Source organism: Lactuca saligna, chromosome 4 (genome assembly GCF_052625555.1).
Source record: "Lactuca saligna cultivar CGN05327 chromosome 4, ASM5262555v1, whole genome shotgun sequence".
In the NCBI taxonomy this organism is placed as follows: domain Eukaryota; kingdom Viridiplantae; phylum Streptophyta; class Magnoliopsida; order Asterales; family Asteraceae; genus Lactuca; species Lactuca saligna.
Window position 1 is genome coordinate 337,668,703 of NC_136420.1, and position 23,676 is coordinate 337,692,378.

General features: G+C 35.2%; 4 protein-coding genes across 6 annotated transcripts; 3 read left to right on the forward strand and 1 right to left on the reverse strand.

The window, feature by feature from the left end:
- Positions 1–283: 283 nt before the first annotated feature.
- Positions 284–4,075, reverse strand: LOC145040989 (uncharacterized). The gene is made up of 2 exons (XM_078988865.1): positions 3,469–4,075; positions 284–1,032 (listed from the first exon to the last, which is right to left on the reverse strand). Exons 1-2 carry the CDS (start codon positions 4,073–4,075, stop codon positions 284–286), a joined length of 1,356 nt encoding a protein of 451 aa, XP_078844991.1.
- Positions 4,076–5,680: 1,605 nt separating this feature from the next.
- Positions 5,681–7,654, forward strand: LOC145044241 (Ribosome recycling factor). 2 transcript variants are annotated; one of them, XM_078993113.1, is made up of 8 exons: positions 5,681–5,966; positions 6,286–6,459; positions 6,543–6,658; positions 6,798–6,889; positions 6,988–7,009; positions 7,083–7,151; positions 7,243–7,374; positions 7,441–7,654. In XM_078993113.1, exons 1-8 carry the CDS (start codon positions 5,765–5,767, stop codon positions 7,510–7,512), a joined length of 879 nt encoding a protein of 292 aa, XP_078849239.1. In that variant the 5' UTR covers positions 5,681–5,764; the 3' UTR covers positions 7,513–7,654. The 2 variants fall into 2 exon arrangements, with proteins under 2 accessions (XP_078849239.1, XP_078849240.1); XM_078993114.1 differs by having other exon boundaries at positions 5,834–5,966; positions 6,228–6,459.
- Positions 7,655–8,118: 464 nt separating this feature from the next.
- On the forward strand, positions 8,119–12,072 carry HEMG2 (Flavin containing amine oxidoreductase family). Of its 2 annotated transcripts, none has more exons than XM_078993112.1 (18): positions 8,119–8,282; positions 8,404–8,443; positions 8,621–8,756; positions 8,841–8,906; positions 9,036–9,086; positions 9,173–9,229; positions 9,394–9,452; positions 9,604–9,640; positions 10,093–10,158; positions 10,255–10,295; positions 10,394–10,520; positions 10,606–10,779; positions 10,857–10,931; positions 11,017–11,140; positions 11,205–11,313; positions 11,439–11,517; positions 11,675–11,781; positions 11,881–12,072. In XM_078993112.1, exons 1-18 carry the CDS (start codon positions 8,252–8,254, stop codon positions 11,882–11,884), a joined length of 1,383 nt encoding a protein of 460 aa, XP_078849238.1. In that variant the 5' UTR covers positions 8,119–8,251; the 3' UTR covers positions 11,885–12,072. The 2 variants fall into 2 exon arrangements, with proteins under 2 accessions (XP_078849238.1, XP_078849237.1); XM_078993111.1 differs by having other exon boundaries at positions 8,123–8,282; positions 11,439–11,513.
- A 2,441-nt stretch (positions 12,073–14,513) lies between these two features.
- LOC145044242 (putative inactive leucine-rich repeat receptor-like protein kinase At3g03770) lies at positions 14,514–17,925 on the forward strand. Its single transcript, XM_078993115.1, has 6 exons — positions 14,514–16,504; positions 16,579–16,822; positions 16,889–17,100; positions 17,172–17,200; positions 17,297–17,408; positions 17,590–17,925. Exons 1-6 carry the CDS (start codon positions 15,059–15,061, stop codon positions 17,818–17,820), a joined length of 2,274 nt encoding a protein of 757 aa, XP_078849241.1. The 5' UTR covers positions 14,514–15,058; the 3' UTR covers positions 17,821–17,925.
- Positions 17,926–23,676: the final 5,751 nt, after the last annotated feature.

The window sequence follows — 23,676 nt, forward strand, 5'->3', positions numbered from 1 at the left end:
TTCCAGCTACAATACGCAAATCCTTAAAAGACGTACATCCTTTCTGGTGACACAACAACATCCGTAAATAGAACAGCTCTCCAGAGGTAGGGTGTACAAATACAAGGCGACCTACCATTTTTGATGATTCATAGACTCTCTAATCCCAGGATTTACTTGACTTATCCCATTTGTACTTTTTTGGATAATCCAGGTATGTCAAATCATGACCCTTAGTGTCCCTTGAATTGCTTTCGAACCAACCAAGGAGGGTAGTAGTGCTCGCATTAGGATTAGATAACACCTAAGGTATGGAACTGTCCCCATTAAAGACGATTTGTTGCATATTTTCTTCATGAATCGTAAGAACCTGAACCGGTGGATATCGACGATGTATGTGAAAATCTAATATCCGCCACGCTGCCTCATGTGGATAGATATACCGGCCATCCACATAATTTTGTACCTCATTTATTGGACGACAATCATGATTCGTCCCTCTCTGATGAATGGCAGTAGGCAATGAGGTAGATGCAATATCGGTATTTCCCTGTTTTTGGATGGTATATTTTACACGATTTGCACCTTTGGAAATGTACTTAAACAGATACTTAATCAACATGCTCCATCCACAATACTCAACATTTATATGTGCACGGAACCGTGAACATAGTCTTTTGTTGTATGGTACAATGTATCCATTATCAAGAATCTGTCCAAATTGAGTAGTGTGGTGTGCAGTTGGATTGCGTTTGTAATGTACGTATCCATCTGTGTCAAAAAAAGTTGCATCGAGAAACGGTTTAGGAAAGTGTTTATTACATTTTCCTTCCTTCATACATGCTGCCTTTTGGTTAAGTGGTCCGCATGGACCGTGGATCATACAAGTTGTTATGGTATTGTACAAATTTGACTCATTAACTGGATCCGGTAGCTCGGCAGTTATATAGTTATCAACGTCGCTTGCATTTTTTATACGGTCCTTTGTTGATACCCACAGTAATGTATGACAATGTGGAAGGCCTCTTTTTTGGAATTCAATAGTGTAAAGATCTGCAATAGTGTAGATTTAAAATAGATAATGAAATTTGGATATATATATATATATATATATATATATATATATATATACAAAGGAAAATGAAACAAATAATACATATCTGTAACAACAGATAAAAGGATAAGATATATATACAGATGTACATTTCAAACTAGTAACAAAACTGGTAAGCAGATAAAAACTGGTTTACGTATGAAATTTTGTTTAAAAAACCACCTGTTATATTTTTATAAATAAATGATAACAGGGATAATTTTCGAAGTACATACAACAAATTTAAATGGCTGAAGTAAACATAATCCGTTCAACATAAAGGTATATATGAGACAACAGATATTGAAAATCAAATACAATTTTGTTTACCTAACCAAATGAAAATAATGAAGAAAGCATAAACCACTCAATAGGAACATATGTTCCAGAATAAAATAGTGAAAAGTAAATAAAGTTTATTTCGATTAATAGCCATAAAACAATGATATTCCAAAAATACCCCTGCAGTATGTATGTGTGTTTCTGTGTTCTAATCTGTACATAAAGAAGAAGGTTATGGGATGAAATACGTAAGCTGACAACAGAAATGTATAATGGGTAGAGCGGGGAACAGAACATCTAATAATAAAAATGGATAACCAGGTTTTATGGAACAAACAAATAACACATAAAAAGGTAAGATATATATACACGTATAGGTTCGAAATTAGTTTTTAAACTGGTCAACAGATATATGTGAGTTCACGTATGAAATTTCGGGTAAAAAACCACGTCTTATATTAATCTGCTCAATAAGGAGGTATAAGGTATATTTAACAAAAAAAATGCAAAAGTAAATAACGTTTACTTCAGTTAAAAAGCATAAAAGACTCATATTCCAAAACTACCCCTGCAGTATGTATGTGTGTTTGTGTCTTTTAGTTTGTACCAAAAGAGGAAGGTTATGCAATGAAATGCGTGAGGTGATAACATAAATGTATAATAAATAGAGGGTGAAAAAAACATCTCTTTTAAAAAAAAAATTATAATACATATGACTGAAACAACATACAACAAATTTTAATTGTTGAATCCAACGGAATCTGCTCAATAACGAGCTATATATCATACAAAAAATATTGGAAATCATTTACTTACCTAACAAAATGAAAATGATAAAGAATGCAGAAACACGTCAATAAGAAGATATATTTAACAAAAAGAAAAACAAAAACTAAATAAGATTTCTTTCAGTGAAAAACCATAAAACAGTCATATTCGAAAATGGTAACGTGCATATTAGTACAGGCCTGTTAATCCAGAAGGGAACAACATATACGGGGAAAAAGTACAGGTGTTCAATGTAGATACATTTAAAATAAAAAAACCATGTGGTTTCCTCTGTGAGAAATAATATTATTACATTATAGAAATGTATTATTCTAATGACACACCTGCAGTGTGAATGTGGTTTTTTATGGTTGATGTACAAAAAATATCAGGATTCCAAGACAAATTATCAAATTAAAAATCCATAAAACAGAAGAGGTACATGTTATATGACTAATGGAAATGAAAGGAACAATAGGTTAAATACAGTTTCTCTGCTTAAGGAAACATACAACATTCACGAAATAATAACCATTGAAGTAAGCAACAAAAAGTACAATATAAAAGAAAATTAATAATTTTTTCATAAGACAGTGTTGTTAGAAATAAATCCTTGAACTGTATATATGTGTTTGTATGCTTCAGGTTGTAAATAAAGAAGAATTGCATGAGATAAAAAATGTGGGTTTATAACGGAATTAGACTGTGAGGATAGGGGCAATCAATCTGCCAGAAAAGAACCTTTTTATCATGTAAAATAACACGACACAGGGTTATTGAGAATTATTTTTTTATAAAATTAAATAATAGTACATTTAATAACTAAAAATATAGATTTCAATTATATATATATATATATATATATATATATATATATATATATATATATATATATATAAATTAACTACATAAGTCATAAAGATCCTGCAAACAGACGAATGTATTAATGATAAAGTAAATTTCATAATAAAGAAACAACGGGTATCAGGATATGTAACCATATGTAGTAAAAAAGAATTGAAAAAAAGGTAAACAGAATGTGTACAATGGAAATTATTGTGTGTAACAAAACGAATTTTATCTAGAAGATACCAATACATACAGAATCAGAATACAAAATCCAGATGGAAACATTAGTAAAAAAGAACTTAAAATAAGTTAAACAAAATGTGTACACTGGAAATTAATGAATATAATAAAACGAATTTTATATAAAAGATACTAATATATACAAAATCAGCATACAAATTCCAGATGGAAACATCACATACATAATTTTTTTTTTTTTGATAAAATACAAATAAAAGCGGATGTAATTAAAAAGAGTAGCCAAGTGGGGTACACACATGCTTCAACATCGCCAAAGGTTTTGTCCTCTTTAAGAAACTGGATGAATTCACAAACTTTTATATTGAACACTCGACTTATTATGTCTGCTCTACTATGCGTATCGGTTTGGTGATGTGTATCCATATACCGGGTGATCTTTGGCCATTTGACATTGCATATAAAGGTGATAAAGTACTGTGGATTCCCATACACTCTACATATGGATAAAGCGTCTAGATAATGACTGTACATGAAACGGGGACCTCCAGTGAATGATGCTGGCAAAAAAATCCGTTTTCCAATAGACCCTGCATCTCTATCACCCTTAGAAAGCGCATCGTACAGGCCACTCACATAATCCGAACGAAGATTTGATTGATGTCTGACAATGTAATCCAAACGACTTTCCTCTATACACGTATACACATCTACCAGATATTGCTGAAAGAGACGTGATGAGCTGATAATTGGAGACCATATATGCTGGCGGGCATGGATATGATATGCGTAATACATATTCACGGTTAGATTCTGAGCATTTGCACCTCTCTGATTCGCAAGCTTCAAACGGGGAGACCAACCTTCCTCACCAAAAGGGAACAAAAGCGGGTATTGCAGAGGCATGTACCTGGGATGTAGCTTACTGATACGTTGTGGATGACCCTGGTGCGAGTGAATAATTATGTCATATGTGGTAGATATTGTATCATCCCCAGTTACTATACATCCTAACGACCCAGGTAAAGGTAGGTCATATATACGATCCTGAATGTGATTGAATAATCAGACAACATACGATTCCAAATCCATTTCTTCAGCCATCTGCTTTGCATTCTTAAAGGTTCGAACATATTCATTACTTTCAGCTAAAACCCGGCTCAGATAGTTAATAACAGTTGAATCCAAAGTTGTTGGTCTGGGACCGTCAAAAGCCCTCAATCGATTTTCAACTTCGTGATCTATATCAACTAAGTAAAGTTGCAAAAACCTCGGTCCTTTTACAGGGTCAGGCGCGAAGGACCCAATTTTGTGACTGGTCTGTTCGGAGACCTTAAAAACATATGGGACACGACTATCATTCACGTCGTCATCTACATTAGCCCCAAAAAAAGTCATCGAAAACATACTATTGTAAGCCCTAACATCCTTTAATTTTTTTTGACTTTCATACAGGGCAATAAACTGAGACTGAAACCTAGAAGGATACGGAAGAACAACACTACCGCCTGTACAATAATGGGTATACCTTGGGTGAGCAACTGTCAACATATTAAGAGCCCTCTCTACGTACCAGAAAAACGCACCGCAATATTCACACACCCAACTACAATCACCACTATCAATGTACTCAGGAAGAACCGAAAGCCCATCGAAACGCCGACACTTCCAACGACGACCGATCTGAACGGCAGAAAACGACGCCGCACCAGCGTCACGGCTCCGCTTGGAGGAATCGGACATGATATATATACACGACAACACAACAGAAGTAAAGACATCAATCGAAGCACAGAACAGGAAAAATAATAAGAAGCGAGTACAAATCTTACCTTACAGAGAGAAAGACGAAGGACGATGAAAGAGATCTTTCGGCAGAAAGAAACACATACAGAGATGAAATAAGATGAGCAAAGAAAGAGAAACATCAATAAATTGACACGGCCGTTCTACAAAACCAAGAAACAAGCAGCCATAAGCCACGTTTGACAACACTATGAAATATTTACAAATCAACCCCTGAAAATGAAACACAATGGCAACATAATAAGTAAAGGGACCAAACTTGAATAAATTGTCAACAGTTTACTGTTGAAATTTATCACAAGTTTAATATATATATATATATATATATATATATATATATATATATATATATATATATATATATAAATGTATATAATATGTGCGGTGCGATTTTTTTTGTTGTTTTTGAAAACTAATAACCGCATCGCACCGTAAATTTACGGTTTTTGAAAAACAGAAAACTTCATCATCAGTTTTTATTGCGGTTTATGTGGTTTTTAGGGTTAATTTTAATTGCAGTGTGGTTTTTACTCACCCTAATAGCTGGTATTTTCCTTTTCATTTAAGGGGAGAATCATGTACACGTTGACATTTTACTATATGTACCTTGCATGAAACTGCTAGGGATGAAAAGTTAAAGACGTGAAAGTACAAGGGGGTAAAGTGAAACTGCTAACCTGCGAATATCAAAAGAAATTGCGAGAGATGGGTTTAGTAGAACCCTAGCAGGCTACAGATACAAAGTGTAGACGGTGAAGATCTGAGAAGAAGAACCGTCGAATCCATCTCATGGCGGTTTCAATCAGGCGTGTAATCATATCCTGTCGCAACATCTATCCTTTGATCGGAACATCTCGCCCGGTTTCTCACTTTGCAGCTTCTTCATATTTCTTGAGAGCTGCCTGTGATCTGCGTCCAGACCTTTCCAGTTCGCCGGCGATTGGTTTTCTATTCGAATCCCGCAGATCATTTGCTAAAGCACGGAAGAAATGTAATTCTCTATCTTTTTCTTCTAATCTATCTTGAATATGGAAAGCCCCTAACACGCATTTAAACAGAAGCTGGGGTAAGATGGATTATTGTTTTAAATGAATACGTGTTTAAGGTAAAATTCACACTGTTCAATGAAACGATCCTTTCACTGTTTAAACGAACGGAGTGGTCTCACTGAATTTCCCCCTTTCTATTTATGAATTACATCGCGATAAAGAACTGAGTACAATTGAACTCTAGAGTTGCTTTATATTTCCAGTCTATGCATGAAAATCCGACATTACCCCAACAGAACGATCACTTAACAAAGCTTTCAGGGGATGACGATGACAACGATGAACTTGGTGTTGCTAATGGTGATGCTGGCAGCAGAATTGAAATTGTGAATATTGGGCCAATTATTAAGTCAACCGCTATCTCTGAGATGGAGGCAGCAATTGATGCAGTATCAAATGAACTCAGCAAATTGCGCACAGGAAGGGCATCGGCAGGTGCTTATAGTTTCTTGATTTTGCTAAAAGCTTGTTCCTGATTACTCTATTTATCTTTCCTTATTTTTCCAATTTGTGTGTAGGAATGCTTGACCATATCATAGTAGAAACTGGTGGTGTGAAGATGCCTTTGAATCGGATGGCTGTTGTTTCAGTTTTAGACCCTAAAACTCTGTCAGTTACTCCATATAATCCAAATGTAATAGTTTCTATCCCTACCTAATCTGCATTTGCAGGATGTAGTTGCCAATATCCGATATTATGAACAATTAGACTGTGAAAGACAACTTAAATTCAGTGAATGCATTGTATTCTGACAGTGCACTTAAATTATCCAGGCCCTGAAAGAACTAGAGAAAGCCATTGTTTCTTCACCATTGGGTTTGAACCCTAAGCCAGATGGTGAACGCCTGATTACAGCTATTCCTCCGTAAGACACTAAAATCTCAGCTCAAAATTTTTTACTTATGTTGTATCTTGGCTACTAATAAAGTATATTTTGTATTTTTTCATCTTTGCAATAAGCAGCATGACCAAAGAGCATATGCAGGTGAGATTATTTCCTGTATTTTAAAAACCGATTTAGCAATTTATGTGACATTAATGTTTATGACTTACTCCAGGCTGTGTGCAAAGTGGTAGCAAAGTCTTGTGAAGATGCCAAACAAAGAGTTAGAAGAGCTCGCCAAAAGGTATAGGAAAATGTTGTATCTTGGTTATTACAATGTATCCTTTTGTGCCGAATATATTAAAAAAAAATATATGATAATACTTGTTTTACAGGCTTTTGACTCGATAAAGAAATCACTGCCTAAAAAATCAGAAGGGAAAAATAAAGGGAAAGATAAGGAGAATATTAAAGCGAAAACGGTTTCAGGGTTCTCAACAGATGATGCAAAACGATTGGAAAAAGAAGTAACACTAAATAAATACATTTACTCTAATTAAATATATTGGTTGATTTTTTGTTCATGTTTTCAGGTTGAAGAGTTGACTAAAAAGTTTACCAAGTCGGCTGAAGATATATGCAAAGCTAAGGAAAAGGAAAGCTGAGAAACACACTTTTGAGGAAATTCCCACATAATTTAAGGATGGAAGCATAAATTTAGGGTGTTCAATGCAAAGGATAGTTTTGGACTTTTTTTGTATATGTTACACATCTTCATTTGTGCTATACTATTGGATATTTGGTGTGTCGAAGGGTTTGAGAGCATTATATAACATGTACGTGCTACGAATAAACAAAAGGTGTAGAAGAATGAAAACTGAAAAAACAAACACAAAGGAATAAGGTAAAATGTAAAATACTTGTATGGTCAAATATGTAATAAAAGAATATATGGAAAAATAAAAAGACAAACTTTTAATAAAAAAAAAAAAAACAATGTTTTGAGGCTTGACCGAATAGAAAGTCTTATTAAGCAAACAAGTCAACTAACATGTCGGTTTAAGCGTTGTGCACAAAATTAATAAATAAAATGCATGTAAATTTTACAAATTTTTATTTTTGGGATAAATGCAACAAGCAGATGGGTACGATAAGTACATGATAATTTAGCCCATTACAAAGAAGCCCACACGTCTAAAACAAACAGAAGCAGTACAGGCTTACAGGAAAATTTAGTCCATTAGAAAACTGACTCGCAGTCGCACACAGTTGAAGTGGAGTGGATTGCACGCAATTACTTTACTCGCGACCCGAGCCGAGAAAAACATCTACTGTACTAACCCGATTGATTATCAGAATACCAGGCGAGTTTACCCACAGACACAGAGACACCAACCAACAACAATGGCTTCACCCACCACAGATGAAAAGCAAAGTTAGGGTTCTTGTAATTGCATTTTAATACCGATTTTCGACTTGTATACGCATTTGCAAGTATAATTGAGAAAACAGTTGGATATATATAATTAACCATGTGGTTTTGTATTTTGTAACAGGTCCTGCTAAGAGAGTTGCCGTTGTTGGTGCCGGTGTCAGGTATGATAATTTATACTGAATGTAGAAAATTCTGTTGCTCATTTACTATATTAAGTAATTCTGTTGATGTTTCTACTGAATTTCAATATCTTTATCGGTGTAATAATCTGTTTAAGAAACCAAAAGCATTAGTGAAATTCGCATCGTAACATGAACTAATTAGTTTATGTTTTTCAGTGGGCTTGCTGCTGCCTATAAGTTAAAGGTACACGGATTGAATGTGACTGTATTTGAAGCTGATGGGAGAGCAGGAGGGAAACTAAGAAGCATTTCACAAGATGGTTTGATTTGGGATGAGGGTGCCAATACTATGGTATGTATCTCTTACTACTGCAATATTTGTATCAATCTTAGCAATTGGTGATGCTTACCTTACATTTTACCTCATATCATACAGACTGAAAGTGAGGCAGATGTCAGCAGTTTGCTTGATGATCTTGGGCTTCGAGATAAACAACAGTTTGTAAGTGAATATATATAGTAGCTGTCATACTTGTCTGTTATAATGACTATTTCCATTTTATACCTTGATTGAGGTCATGTGTGTATATATATTCTGAGTCCTACTCCTTCCATATGTTTCCTATTGCAGCCACTTTCACAGCACAAGCGTTATATTGTAAGAAATGGACAACCTGTACTGGTATGAATCATGAAATGTGAATGTCTCCAAACCTGTACTTGATTTCATATCCTTTATTTGTGACTATAACTCATGATTGATTGCAGATACCTTCTAACCCAATTGCACTAATCCAAAGCAGTTTTCTTTCCACTCAATCAAAGGTGCGTTAGTCGCATGTCAGATCTTGTTCTGGTCCTACATTCTCATATTATCTTCTTAATGATGCACAATTAATGATTCAAGACAACTCTTTATATATCCTATTTATTGATTCGTGTCAGAAGTTGAAGATTTATGATGACAAAGTTTATTGGGTTTGTTGCAGTTCCAAATTCTTCTAGAGCCAATTTTGTGGAAGAAAAATACATCCGACCCTCAAGAAAGGTAATATATATATATATATATATATATATATATATACACACACATACATACATACATACATACATACATACATACATACATTTCATCCGCTTCAAGCGGTTATATTAATCATAAATGAGCCTTTTAAGTTGTTAAACATGTCCTTTTGCAGTGTTGCAGGATTCTTTCAGCGACATTTTGGGAAGGAGGTATTTGTATACATACATTTCTGTTTTAATTGTTTAAAAGATTCTTATTGTTTTTGTTATGAACTGATTTGTAATAACAGATTCAATAACATAAAAAACCACCCAAATGATTCTAATATTGATTGGAGACACTCTATAATACCCAAAAGATTACAAGAACTAAAGATAGGTTAGCTGATTCCGTGATAGCTACTCTCCAAGAGGAAATAATTCCAGATTTCACAGAAAGGATTGATGGATCCCTCACTCTCCCTATCCACTACCCTCTTATACTATCTGACATAACAAACTAATAATATAAAATACCCAAAATACCCCTAATTCTCCTTGCACTAGTAAGATGATCTTTATTTGTTAATTTCCCAAACTACCCCTATCTATAATAACATGATGTATTGGATGCATAACAGTTTTCTCTTTCTCTTATAGTTATTAATGTTTAATAATGTAAGGTTGTTGAGTATCTGATTGACCCTGTTGTAGCGGGAACAAGTGCTGCAGATCCCGAATCACTTTCTGTGAGTAACTATATCCCTATTGCTGTAAAGTTTTTGAGGAAATACATATATACATATCTAGTTTTGACATAAAACCACATTCCCTTGTCCACACAGATGCGTCATGCATTTCCTGAGCTATGGGAACTAGAGAAAAAGTATGTTTCTTTCTTTTTTTCTTCCAAGACTATCTATCTATCTATCTATCTATCTATCATCAGTTGAATGAATGAATACTGATGTTGATGACACTTAGGTTTGGTTCCATCATTTCTGGAGCTGTTCAATCCATGTTCACTTCCAGAAGTGGGAAAAAGAGTCCTCCTTCAAACAGCAAGGGTAGGCGTGCACGTGCTTCTTTTTCATTTTTGGGGGGAATGCAGGTGAGATGGAATGCAGTTGGTTGAATCTATCAGTGAGACATCTGCTTGGTAATTTATTTTGGTTTCTTGATTCATTCTTACACAGACACTCACGAATGCACTGTGTAAAGAGGTTGGAGAAGGTGAGCTTAATCTCCAATCCAAAGTGCTTGAAATGTCGTATAGCTGTGATGATGGGTCAAGAGTTGGGAACTGGTCAATTTATTGTGGTCCAGATGAAGAAAACAAACACCAATCTTTTGATGCTGTAATCATGACAGTGAGTAAACAGTCGATTTATTGGTTATTAAGTTGTAGGTAGGTGACTGCAGATTTAGAACATGTTTATGAAATTAGGCTCCACTTGGCAATGTGAAAGAAATGAAGATTACAAAAAGAGGGAATCCTTTTCTGCTCAATTTCATACCAGAGGTATGTAATATGTGAAAGAAATGGATTTTTTTTTTTTTTTTTTTTTTTAGCAGAAAGTGTTGAGATTTTTTAAATAAAAAACCAGGTGAGTTATATGCCAGTTTCGGTCGTAATTTCGACGTTCAAAAAGGAGAACGTGAAGCGGGCAGTTGAAGGATTTGGAGTTCTTGTTCCTGGCAAGGAGCAGGAAAATGGGTTAAAGACATTAGGTAACTAAAGATTAAATGATAATTCTTATTATTATATAAAATAATAAATAAAAAATGTGTGCAGGCACTCTTTTTTGTTCCATGATGTTTCCAGATCGTGCCCCTCAGGACTTGTATCTTTATACCACTTTTGTTGGAGGGAGTCGAAATCCACAACTGGCCAAAGCCTCCAGGTATTTTAATAAAAACTGTTTGAATGTTTGTTAAATATGATGCACATAAGCCATATCCAGTAATATTGGTATTGGATGAGATGTATATATATATTGATTTTGTGTGTACTGTACTGCAATGATAGGGATGAGCTGAAGCAGATAGTAACTTCCGACCTCAGACAGTTGCTTGGTGCAGAGGGAGAGCCAAATTTTTTGACGTATGTATGTTTTATTATTATTACTTATTGTTGTTTTAACATTAACATGTAGGGTTTTTGTACACCTACACCTACACCTACACCAATTTATGATGAGTTTTTTTTTTTTTTTTATTCCTTTGAACCTGTGTTTATGATACGTGAGTGGAATTGCAATGCAGACACTATTACTGGAGCAAGGCATTTCCGCTGTATGGGCACAACTATGGTTTGGTTATAGATGCAATTCAGAAGATGGAAAAAGAGCTACCTGGATACTTTTATGCAGGTAACTTTGTTATTTATCATTACATATTTTAAATATATTACTAATAATAATATAAAAGAAAGTGGGTTGGTTGAAATGTTGAATGCGACTGACTAACAGGTAACCACAAAGGAGGGATCTCTGTTGGGAAAGCCATATCATCTGGATGCAAAGCGGCTGAATCCGTGATTTCATATTTGGATTCTTATTCAGTTGACAGTTAAGATAGAGGCTGTATTAATTATTAACCACTCCACCTTTAAAAACTAATTAATTATTAATTACAATTTACAAACAACGCCTTCACTTTCACTTTTCATTCACAAGTCAACATTATGAATTATGATTGTCCTGTCCCGGAAAGATAAAGCCCCATATTGTCTCCAAATCTATATCGCTATATATCAAAACCCAAAGTTTTCCGTTACAAGGATCAGCTTTTTCTTTTTCTTTTCCTTTTTCTCCTTTTGTCTTTGTTTTTCTTTTTGGATGATATTTCTATGATCAATAATATATCATTGAAAACAATTCGTTACACTGAGATTCAACCTAAATACACAACAAACTCCAGTTGCTAATCTTCTTGTATTGCAAAACTAATTTTTTTAAAACTATATTCATAGTATTTTATTCAGATTTTTTAGAATTACGCTTATATAATCAATCATTTAATTATTTAAACTTATTTTACTAAAAAAAATCTTGCTTTTGCTTTGGTTATTGAGTAATATACAAAAAACTACTCCCGAATCTAATATGTGATTGACTGATATTGGATAAGTTTGTACCTAGTTTAGAGCCCATGAGAGCTGAAACTATAATTAGAATATTTTATTAGAATTAAAATATTCCCAACTGAAGATAATAAGTTTTATGAGGTAGATGGAAGTAGTAATTAAGTTATTAGGCATAAGGAAAAATCACATCACATAATAAACGATACGACACATATCTTAGTCCCTATACGAAATTATGAAGTCTATCGTTACTAAAATCTTTTTAATTTACATGTCATGTTTAGTTTCATTTCTTTTAAGTTTTAAGCGTTGGTCGTTTACGTACTTTGTTTTTTTTTTTTTTTTGTTACTTGTTGGTCTACATATCGTATAAGTGGTTTTGTATCTTTGAAAACAAACATGTAATCATACAATATTGAATATTAGATGGATTCACCATATTCCATTTTTGTGAAGACGATTCACCACCCAATACAACCAAAAGACAATTTTTTCAAGATAAAGACAAGAAGGAGCATGCAAGGAAGTGAAATGTGTTTTTGGAGTTCTAAAGTCGAAATAACACATAGTTGAACATGCGGCACGATCTTATCGGTTAAAACTCTACGATATATTATGTATGCATGTATCATAATACATAACATGAAGATTGAAGATAAATGACGAAATATTGCGAAGTATTTAGCTATAGATTCTAGATACGTGCAATTTCAATCAGAGACAATTGAATATTTACATAGTCGTTGATATTCAAGACGCATGAAAACGGAATTAACTTCGAGAAGACTTGACAGATTTAGGGAAAAAATGTATTTTTATTTATTTTTAAATGTTATTTATTTTTTGTCTTAAAATCAGGACTATCGTATTTTTTTCTCGCGTAATGTTGGTTTTAGTTTTTAAATGTTATGTTTATTTTAAGATTTATTTAAATAACATGTTTTATTATATTATATTTATTTTTATAATTAGTAAAAAAATCAAAAAAAAGAAATAAATAAGAAATGAATTGAAAATAAAATAGAAAAAAAATAAAACTGATGACATGGAAAATAATAATTATTTTAACATGTTGCCTATTATAAATAAATAACATGAAATATGAGTGACATTTTTTTTGATATGATAACACCCGTAACACGTTAACTTATGTATTCATCAAGATAATAATATACGGATATTAAGGGACAAAACAAAATAAAGAAGAGGGTATACCCTATACTATAGGACTATAATCAATTCATGTATGAGTTATTGAAGTTGTTGTGTGCGGGTCACCCATACTTAAAGCTAATATCACTCTAGTCCTTTGGAATTCAATAAGGGTCCCCTACCCTACATACAAAACTTTTAACATAATGGAGTACTTTTCCAACCATTTCTCATTTTGTAAAGTAAATTTGTTATCGATCTTTCTTATTATATTTGTAATTTAGTTAAATCAGAACTAAAAATACTCTACTTATTTTGAGATGAATAAGGGATATCTATTTACTTGTCACGTTAAAAGTAAAATAAGTGATTATTTATAAAATAATGACAAGTGTGACAAATAGGAGAAAAATCATGCAAGCTTCAAATAGGTCACGATAATGGATGCTATTATGATATACAGTTTGTAAAATCTATAAGAAAACTATCTTTTGTATATAAAAAGGTTAACGCGAATAGTAACAATATTCATTCATATAATTATATATAATAGCATTTTTTTATTGCAACCTTATAATAAAAATTATTTTTTATTAAACTATTATACTTTATGACACTCTATTTTTACTTTTTATCGTAACATGAAAAAAGTAAAAATATAATGTTATAATTAACATATCAATAAAAAGATCTAATACTTCTTGTATACTCTATATACAGAAACTAACATTTATATACATAATTACGCATAGATTATTTGTAGCGGATAATGAACAAAATCCTCATAACTATATCCAATGAAACGTGTCACTTGAGACAGGAACAAAAAACACAATGATTGTGCATATCGAGTTTCGTATCTGTCTTGAAACAAAACCAGCCTCTTATTCTTAAATCAAATCAGGATCCGAATGCTGTCGTCACTCGACCACACCCGACCCCCACAAATACAATCCTTTCTTTCTCTTCTTCTTCTTCTTCTTCTTCTACTTCTTCAATGGCAGCAGCTTTCCACTGAATGCTTTTGCAGTTTCTTCTTCTTCTTTGTGTTCGTTCAACTACCCCCATTACTCATCTCTCTTTCTCTCTCTCTCTCTCTCTCTCTCTCTCTCTCTCTTGCTTTTATTTCCAACACCCATTTCTCCCTTTTTCTTTTACTCACTAAAGGACCCTTCAACACCTTGCATTCAACAAAACTTTATCACCCTTTCATTTCTTTCTTTCTTTACACGTTTTGCATAATTCATGCTTAATGCTTTGTGTTGGGTATGTATTTAGTTACCCCCATTTCTTAGGCTAATTATGATCCATTTTCAAGATTCTTGAAGGTGTTTTTGAATTCTTTTATGAAACGGGTCACTACATTTTGATTCAGTTTCAGGATTCTTGAATTCCTTTAAGAAATTAATATGTTGTTCCGCTTCTTTCACATAATCTTCATTTCATGGGGTCTCATGACCTCAAACACCCACGCATTAGAAGCCACTCAATTTCAACTTCTTCTTCAGCTAAGAAAGCATTTGGAGTACCCAATTCAGTTAAACAATTGGGAAAATTACACTGGTGATTTTTGTTACTTTCCTTCAACTCTTCATGTCACCATCAGATGTGAAAACAACTCTCTTACCCAGATCAAAATCATGGGAGATAAAGATAAGCTTTCAAATGTCACTCTCTTTCATGGGTTTGCAATTCAAAATCAAACATTATCCGACTCTTTCTCCATTGATTCTTTTGTTGTTACATTAGGTAGATTATCGACATTGAAGGTTCTTAGCTTAGTATCCTTGGGAATTTGGGGAAGACTTTCTGATAAAATCCATCGACTCCATTCACTTGAAGTCTTGGATATGAGCTCAAATTTTTTGTTTGGTTCTGTCCCAAATGAGATTTCAAGATTACAAAAGCTTCATACTTTAACATTAGATGGAAATTTCTTCAATGAATCTATCCCTGACTGGTTCCATTCCTTATCAAATCTTACCATTTTGAGCTTAAAGAACAACAAATTAACGGGTCGTTTTCCTTCTTCAATTACCAAGATCACAACAATTACAGATTTGTCTCTTTCACACAATCAACTTTCTGGTAAATTACCCGATTTAACTACTTCATCTAATCTACGTTTACTAGATTTGAGGGAAAATCATCTAGATTCTGAACTCCCATTGTTGCCTAAAGGAGTGATTACAGTTCTTCTAAGCAATAACTCGTTTTCGGGTAACATTCCTGCGGAATTTGGAAAACTTAACCACCTTCATCATCTCGACCTGTCATCCAACTCACTGATCGGAACACCCCCATCTGCTGTGTTCGTTTTGCCAAACATCACCTATCTCAATCTAGCATCCAATAAGCTAAGTGGGTCTCTTCCGAATTCAATCAACTGTGGAAACAAATTAGGGTTTGTTGATATTTCTAGCAATAGGTTTACGGGTAAACTTCCTTCTTGTTTGGACACACTATCTAGTAATAAGCGAGTTGTGAATTTCACTGGGAATTGCTTGCTTGTGGGCAATGGAAACCTAGAATCTGATTGCAAAAGACACATGACAAAGAAACCATATTGGGGTAAAGTTTTATGGATTTTAATTGTTGTCATTTGTTCGGTGATCTGCTTGGTATCATTCGGGATCGTGCTCATAATCTTTCGCAAAAGATATCATTCAAGACAGACAGTCACGCTACACCACACGATATCAAAAGAAACCGAAGACATCGCGCCAACAGGGATCATATCCGAAGTTGGGACACAAGTCGCTCCTTCATGTCGAGTCTTTTCCATGGAAGAATTAGCAGAGGCTACAGAAAACTTTGATCAATCGGCATTTATGGGTGAAGGGTCTATCGGAAAGGTATGTTTTTTAGGCTTTGTTTCGTTTCATGTATACCCATCAACTAACGATTAAATTAATTGACTCTTTTACAGCTTTACAGGGGAAGGTTAGAAAATGGAGGCTATGTTGCTATACGATCGCTATCATTATTCAAAAGATCTTCAATTCGGAACTTGAAAGTCCGATTGGATTTGCTTTCAAAGCTTCGACACCCACATTTAGTTAGCTTCTTGGGGTATTGCATTCACGATGGTGGAGTAGAAGATTCGAATTCTAGCAGAATCTTCCTGGTGTACGAGTACATTCCTAATGGAAACTTCCGAGCTTTTCTCTCAGGTAAAGGTAAAAGGTTGGTAATTACTAATTCTCAAATCATCAAAATAACTTGATTTAATCCTGCAGAAAATGGTCCAGAAAGAGTCCTGAAATGGCCAGATCGATTAGCAGTTCTTATAGGTGTGGCGAAAGCTGTACACTTTCTGCATACAGGAGTGATCCCTGCTTCTTCAAGTAATCGTCTGAAGACAAACAACATATTGCTTGATGATTATCAGATTGCAAAGCTGAGTGACTATGGAATGTCAGTCATCACTGGAGAGCTAGAACAGTTTGAGGTGTGTATCATCTTTCAAAATCTCGTGTTACCAGATTTGTGTTCTAAACTAAATTAAATTTTGTGATATAGGCAAAGGGAGGAGATGGACCCAAATCATGGTAACCAACTTTTCTAAAGATTTCTCTTTTTGATTGGTTTTACACAAATATAAAAAATATAATATATCAAGTTGGGTTGTGTTGTGTTTGTTGCAGGCGTTTAAAGAAGTTGGCAGACGATGTATATGATTTTGGTTTCATTCTACTTGAAGCGCTTGTTGGGCCTATAGTAAGCGGAAAAGGGGAAGCATTTTTGCTAAATGAAATGGTACAGTCATATATATATATATATATATATATATATATATATATATATATATATATATATATATATATATATATATATATATATATATATATATATATATATATATATATATATATTATAGTGTGACTCTGTGATGATTTGATGTAATTTGTGAAGAAATTGTTTGTTGAATTTTGAACAGAAATCATTTGGAAGCCAGGATGGAAGGCAGAGGATTGTGGATCCGATGGTGTTAACAACATGCTCTCAGGAGTCTTTATCGATTGTGATATCCATCACAAACAAGTGCATATCACCAGAACCAACAAACAGGCCGTCATTTGAGGATGTGTTGTGGAACTTGCAGTATGCAGCTCAAGTACAGTCAACGGCTGATCTTGACCAGAAATCAGAAGGTGCATCACAGTGTTGATTGTTTTTACCAGCATCTGCATCTGCATCTGCGTTTTGTTGTAAAATCAGAAACACGATTGATTTTTGATCAAGAAGAAGAAATAGGAGACCCAAACTTGAAGTATTTATTTTATACTAAGCTAGAGCCCTGCTAATTTACCTTAAGAAATTTAATTACTGATTAAAAAGAATTTTTTAAGTCTTAACAACTAATTATCATAAAATCTGGTTTACAAATCAACATCCCCTCGAATTCCTATTTTCCACTTCAGCTTGATGAAGGCATCATCCTTCAATATTTAAGTGTAAAGGTTCCATGATTTATTTCTTATATAAAACCCACTATATGCATACAAGGATAACTATGGAAATATGCTAATCATAATCCTAACAAATATATAACAAGATTTCTAAGATCATGACCAATTAATTAGGCTATTAGTCCATTGCAGTCGAAGCGGGAGGATGTTGGATTAAAGACCGGGTCGAAAGTCTTTGAAAAGTGGGTGAACTTAATTTTTCTCATGCAAAACACTTTTATTTGAGCCAACTTGGTCATACAATAAGGACTAGTAATGCATGATATGATTAATCCCAAGACCGATATGTAACGTTATAAGTGTTAGGATGCAGTGCCATCAACCACAAAGTTATATAGACCGACAAGGACCAAACCAGACCAAGCTACTATGCAAAGTGGTTCACACAATTATGAAGGGAAATATGGTGCAATCCGCACCAGGCCTATCCTAATCCCATACGGTTAAACAATAAAGTTTGGTTTTTAAGTTTATTGTTGCATTATTAATGCCTTATTCGACTTGGATGAATTCCATACATACTACACCAGAAAGATCTCGGATAATCCATAAAACAACAGGGGACCAATTCCCAACCCAACCCTAGGGTTGTGACTTCTTTGCTACGTGTATGGGTCATGTGCTTTCAGTAGTACGGGCCTATACTACCTTCCACACCTACCCATATTTGTCTCAAGTATCACAACAACACCCTAACCATATACAAACATAGCAAGCACTCAATCCTCAATCCTAGAGGAATACTGAATATCTCATAACTGGCCTTCCGGCCTCTCACGACCCACCTATCCATGAAACTTCCACCAATCCTGCAACACTAGTGTATGCTAGTCATACATAACGTTGGACCCCATAGACTTTCGAATATCCAATCCTACCTTAAGCTCCCAATCAAACAAGAACAGAAAATAAGTCCAAATCCAACATTCTTACGCTATAAGATCTTAATTATGTATAAGTGTGATGCATACACAAGTAACTACAGTAATGATGTCAATTTCATATAAGGAAAACCCTAGGCTAGCAGGCATCATGTAATCCGACAATTCTATCATGTAATTCCTGAAGATCCCTAGCCTAGTACTAGCATGCTGTTCTAACATATCACATAATCGAAATAACTGCATGGTATTTTGGGGTCTACTTACTGGCTCTGGCTGATCGTACACTTTGCATCCTCCTTTCTTATTTTGAAAACCATTAAGATCATTTTGAAAACATTTTCCTTAGTTTAAGATTGGATTCACACGAGTGTTCCTCCAATTCACTCAAACCAATGCTCTGATACCAACTTGTAACATCCATAAAAATTCAATCCAATTTAAAACTTTTTAAATTTCCAAAATACCATTAATTATTACAAAGTGTATTCAAAATAGTTTAAGCATCAGAGTTCCCAGAAATCTCAATCATGAGTCGAGGAAGTGTACGGTCATGTCTTCACCTTCCCGCGGTTATCCGCTGAACCTGAAACAATAAACTGAAGTTGTAAACCCGAAAGCTTAGTGAGTTACCACCAAAATACCCATACACACAACAATAAACATATAATAACAAACAACATACTATGAGTCCAATCATCCATCGGGATAGGATACCTCATGCCGTCAACCATCGGGTTGGAATGCCCACATACTACGAGTCCAATCATCATCGGGATGGAATACTCTCGGCCCACAACCATCGGGCTGGAATGACCACACACACTACATATATAACAACTACTATGGGTCCAATCATCCATCGGGATGGAATACCCAGGCCCCTCAACCATCGGGATGGAATGCCAACATACTATGGGTCCAATCAACCATCGGGTTGGAATACCCCAGGCCCCTCAACCATCGGGTTGGAATACCAACATACTATGGGTCCCATCAACCATCAGGTTGGAATTCCAACATACTATAACCAATCAAACGTGTGCACCTATATCAGATAATCATATAACAATCTATAAGACAACATACTAGGGTCCTGTCATCCTTGGGATGGAATACCCTCAACTACATATCAATCATGTGCACATAGCAGGTAATCTCCTACCAGCATATAGACAGCCAGACCAACTATAGGTCACCAAGCATAACCACATCCGATCTACCAGGATACCAATCTAACAGATCATACTAGCATATAACCATCCTATCTACCAAAATACCGGGCTAACATATCACAATACTAACAATAACAATTAACAAATCAAAGGGCCGACCTTGGTGCCTTAGACCCTTGAGCATAGTGAGGATAACTCACTCGCAAGTAGTGCTGAAATACTGCAAATCTTTGGCTGTTGTCCTACCGGGAATCCCGAACTATCACATAAAAATAAATACTAGGTTAATACCCAATATTACTCCATTGGTTAAGTGTCCTCATAACTTATCAAGTCCATTCCTTTTTATTGGGCCAAGCCCATAACCTTGATAGACTTTATGCAAGGCCCAATTTACTAAATTGGGCCCAACTTCCTTATTGGGCTTAACCCCATGATCCACTATCACTAAAATCGCCCTAACACAATCTACTCAGAAAGTACAGCAAGGCCCAAACCTTCTGACCCAAAAAGTAGCCCACACCCAAGGCCCAAATCACTAAAAGTCCATAGAAGACATATGTTGGGCGTATGCGAGTCTCGCTTTGACTGGAAGACGGGTCATTGACTTAGTACGCTAGGTGTACAGAACCTTACGTTGGGCATAAGTAGGGTTTCACCAAAACCTTAATAAGTGCTTAATGGCTTAAGCACTTAAGCCCGAACTCCAGATCCAATGACCAAATGTGCCTAGGACTCATAAAGTCTAGAACTTTATCACTTTGGACGTATAGAAAGCTCTTAATACAAGGTCTTAATCCATTAAGACCCTTCTACATTATGCATGGGACATCTTAAGCCATTGGGACCTCATTTTTATCACTTGAGACCTCTTCAAGGTCCAGAAAGGACAACTTATCTCGTCCAAAAATGCATCATGCACCATATTGGGCTTTTTAGGACAAGAAAGTGTTCCATAATGCTAGAAAGGCTAGATCTATGACCTACACGCATAAAGTTTGAAGCTTTTTACCTCCTGGAGCTTCTAGGGCACAACACAATCTCAGATCTACAAGATAATCTCCTTCACCAACAATTTGTTGCAATGGCTTCACCTTCAAGAGCTCAAAATACCCACCAACTCACTCTCACACACAAGAACTAGGGTTTGAGGACGTTTCTAGAAGATGGAGGCTGAGAAGGAGGATAGAAAATGAGCCATAAGGATGTTTATATAGCCCCCAACCCATGATATTAGGGTTTTCATCCTTTATGAGTACGCCCAGCGTACATAAGTGTACACCTAACGTACTAGGGCGCACCCTAGTACGCTCAACGTACCCTTATGTATGTGCATCGTACTCCTCCTGGTCCCAAAATTACAATTTAGCCCTTAGGCTCTTCATGGCTTTACCCTTCCATCCCCAGGGACTTCAAATGACAAAACTTGGGATGTTACAAAATATAGAGAAGCTGAGACTTGTAGAAACAACTAGAACACCAGGTCCTACAAAAACATCTAGCTCCATAGAAAATCATGATGAAGAACATTCAGATAACACAAGGGAAAAGCAAACCAAAGCTCCACCGAAAAGATTTGATGACTTTGTTGTAAAGCTGCCTCCCTCGATAGACCATGCACGTCCTACTAGCCATCAAGCTTCTTCGACGGTACACTCACTTCCTAATTATATTTCTTATGATAAGTTCACTAACATTCACTAATCCTTTCTTGCTACCATCAGCTCAAATGATGAACCAAAGTCCTTTAAACAGGGCAATGGGCTATTCAAAAAGAAAATTGGATAACAACAATGAAAAATAAGATTAAAGCACTTGAAGACAATGGTACATGGACCCTTGAAAAGTTGTCAAAAGAAAAACGTGTCATTGGATCAAAGCGGGTATATAAGATAAAATATAAGCCAAATAGTAAAATCGAAAGGTACAAAGTGTGACTTGCCGCAAAGGTTTTTACGCATATGAAAGGTGTTAATTATCATGACATGTTTAAACCGGTTGTAAATTTGGTAACCGTTAGAGCCTTGCTCACTAATACCACTGCTACAAAGAAAGATTGTATTGTACACCAACTGGATATCAACAATGCGTTTCTTTATGGAGACCTTCAGGAAGAGGTTGCAACGCCTGTGTTTTCGGGCTTGTCATTAATGTTGATATAATAGTCTAGGTTAACCTTTGTAACCTGTTTTGAATTAATAGAAGTGTATTATTTGAGTATTATGTGTTTTGTGCTTAACTATGTGACTTAATTGAATTAAGAATACAAATAAGCATCAAAATGAAATGTTATATAAGCTCGATATCTATGGATAATGTTGTATTAGTTGAAATGAGGTTTCCGAATATATAAAGAACGCCGAAATCCGAGTTATAACGAAGAAGTTATGACCTGTCGAAGTTTCGCGACAGAACCAGCAACGCTGAACGACGTAAAAAGTGAAATTTACGTTGGAGCGATATTTAGCCTTAGTAATCTAAACGAAAGTCGTAGAGTTTGTTAAACTGAGCGCGTTCATAAAAAGAACGCCCAAATCTGACTTCGTATGAGGAAGTTATGATTTTCTGAAGTTTCGACTTAGCAGCATGCAGCCCGAATACTCGATTCGAGATCGAGTGATTGTCGGTTGAAACAATCTAAACGAGAATCAAAGATCTCGTTGATAGTAGCGCACTGGTGAAAATACAGACAAAAACGAACGTCAGATAAAGAAGTTATGATTTTATAACGGAGTTTTCCTGTCCCGACCTACTAAAAATAAATAATAAAAATAAGTTCAAAATTTGCCGACGGAGTCTAAACGAAAGTTGTAGAGCGTAGTCTCACCAACGTGTGGATATAAAGAACGTCAAAAACGGAGTTCATATGAAGAAGATATGAATTTTCGAATTTTATTAAATAATTAAAATTAAAATTTAATTATTAAATCCGACATTATCCGAAGGGTAGTCACCGGACTTATCCGGGTTACGCCCAGTGTAGGGCTGTACGCCCAGCGTACAGCGAAACATGACACGCCTCGCACTCGAGTTCTTCAGATATGTAAGCAGTGACTATTTCGGAGGCAGTACGCCCCGCGTAAGGTAGTACACCCAGCGTACTGCGAGGCCTCAACCTCCTATAAAAGGGTTGCGAGGGCAGCCGACTCCATTTGCCAAATTCTCTTCTCTCTCTCCCGTTTTGCATCGATTTTCGTGCAAGAAATATCCCGAAGCCCTGGTATCAACCCCGAGCCCCGAAGCAAGTTCCGAAGCCCCGAAGATCCCGAGAAGTGCAATTCCTGAGCCGAAGCTCTGCTAGCGAGAAGCCCGGTTTTTGTGAAGATCTTCCAGATCTACTGAAGAGTACTACTTCTACAAGTCGTAGTGATGCCCGATCATCTTCTGATTAAGTGAGTGTGTAGTTACCTTCTTCTAACGCATAATTATGACGTGTTTTATACGAAATACGTGTTATCTGTATATTTAGTTGTTATATGCGTGAATGTATATTCACTTT

What these genes read in the sequence shown, in the direction of transcription:
- LOC145040989 (XM_078988865.1), bottom strand. Translation starts at nt 4,075, where the DNA reads ATGCCTCTGCAATACCCGCTTTTGTTCCCTTTTGGTGAGGAAGGTTGG. An exon ending in CTTTGGCGATGTTGAAGCAT is followed by an intron (nt 1,033 to 3,468) that starts GTGTGTACCCCA and finishes ACACTATTGCAG; the next exon opens with ATCTTTACACTATTGAATTC.
- LOC145044241 (XM_078993113.1), top strand. Translation starts at nt 5,765, where the DNA reads ATGGCGGTTTCAATCAGGCGTGTAATCATATCCTGTCGCAACATCTAT. An exon ending in TGCTAAAGCACGGAAGAAAT is followed by an intron (nt 5,967 to 6,285) that starts GTAATTCTCTAT and finishes CAAAGCTTTCAG; the next exon opens with GGGATGACGATGACAACGAT. An exon ending in CTGATTACAGCTATTCCTCC is followed by an intron (nt 6,890 to 6,987) that starts GTAAGACACTAA and finishes TGCAATAAGCAG; the next exon opens with CATGACCAAAGAGCATATGC.
- HEMG2 (XM_078993111.1), top strand. Translation starts at nt 8,252, where the DNA reads ATGGCTTCACCCACCACAGATGAAAAGCAAA. An exon ending in GTTGTTGGTGCCGGTGTCAG is followed by an intron (nt 8,444 to 8,620) that starts GTATGATAATTT and finishes TATGTTTTTCAG; the next exon opens with TGGGCTTGCTGCTGCCTATA. An exon ending in AAATGGGTTAAAGACATTAG is followed by an intron (nt 11,141 to 11,204) that starts GTAACTAAAGAT and finishes AAATGTGTGCAG; the next exon opens with GCACTCTTTTTTGTTCCATG.
- LOC145044242 (XM_078993115.1), top strand. Translation starts at nt 15,059, where the DNA reads ATGTTGTTCCGCTTCTTTCACATAATCTTCATTTCATGGGGTCTCATG. An exon ending in GAGAGCTAGAACAGTTTGAG is followed by an intron (nt 17,101 to 17,171) that starts GTGTGTATCATC and finishes TTTGTGATATAG; the next exon opens with GCAAAGGGAGGAGATGGACC. An exon ending in CATTTTTGCTAAATGAAATG is followed by an intron (nt 17,409 to 17,589) that starts GTACAGTCATAT and finishes AATTTTGAACAG; the next exon opens with AAATCATTTGGAAGCCAGGA.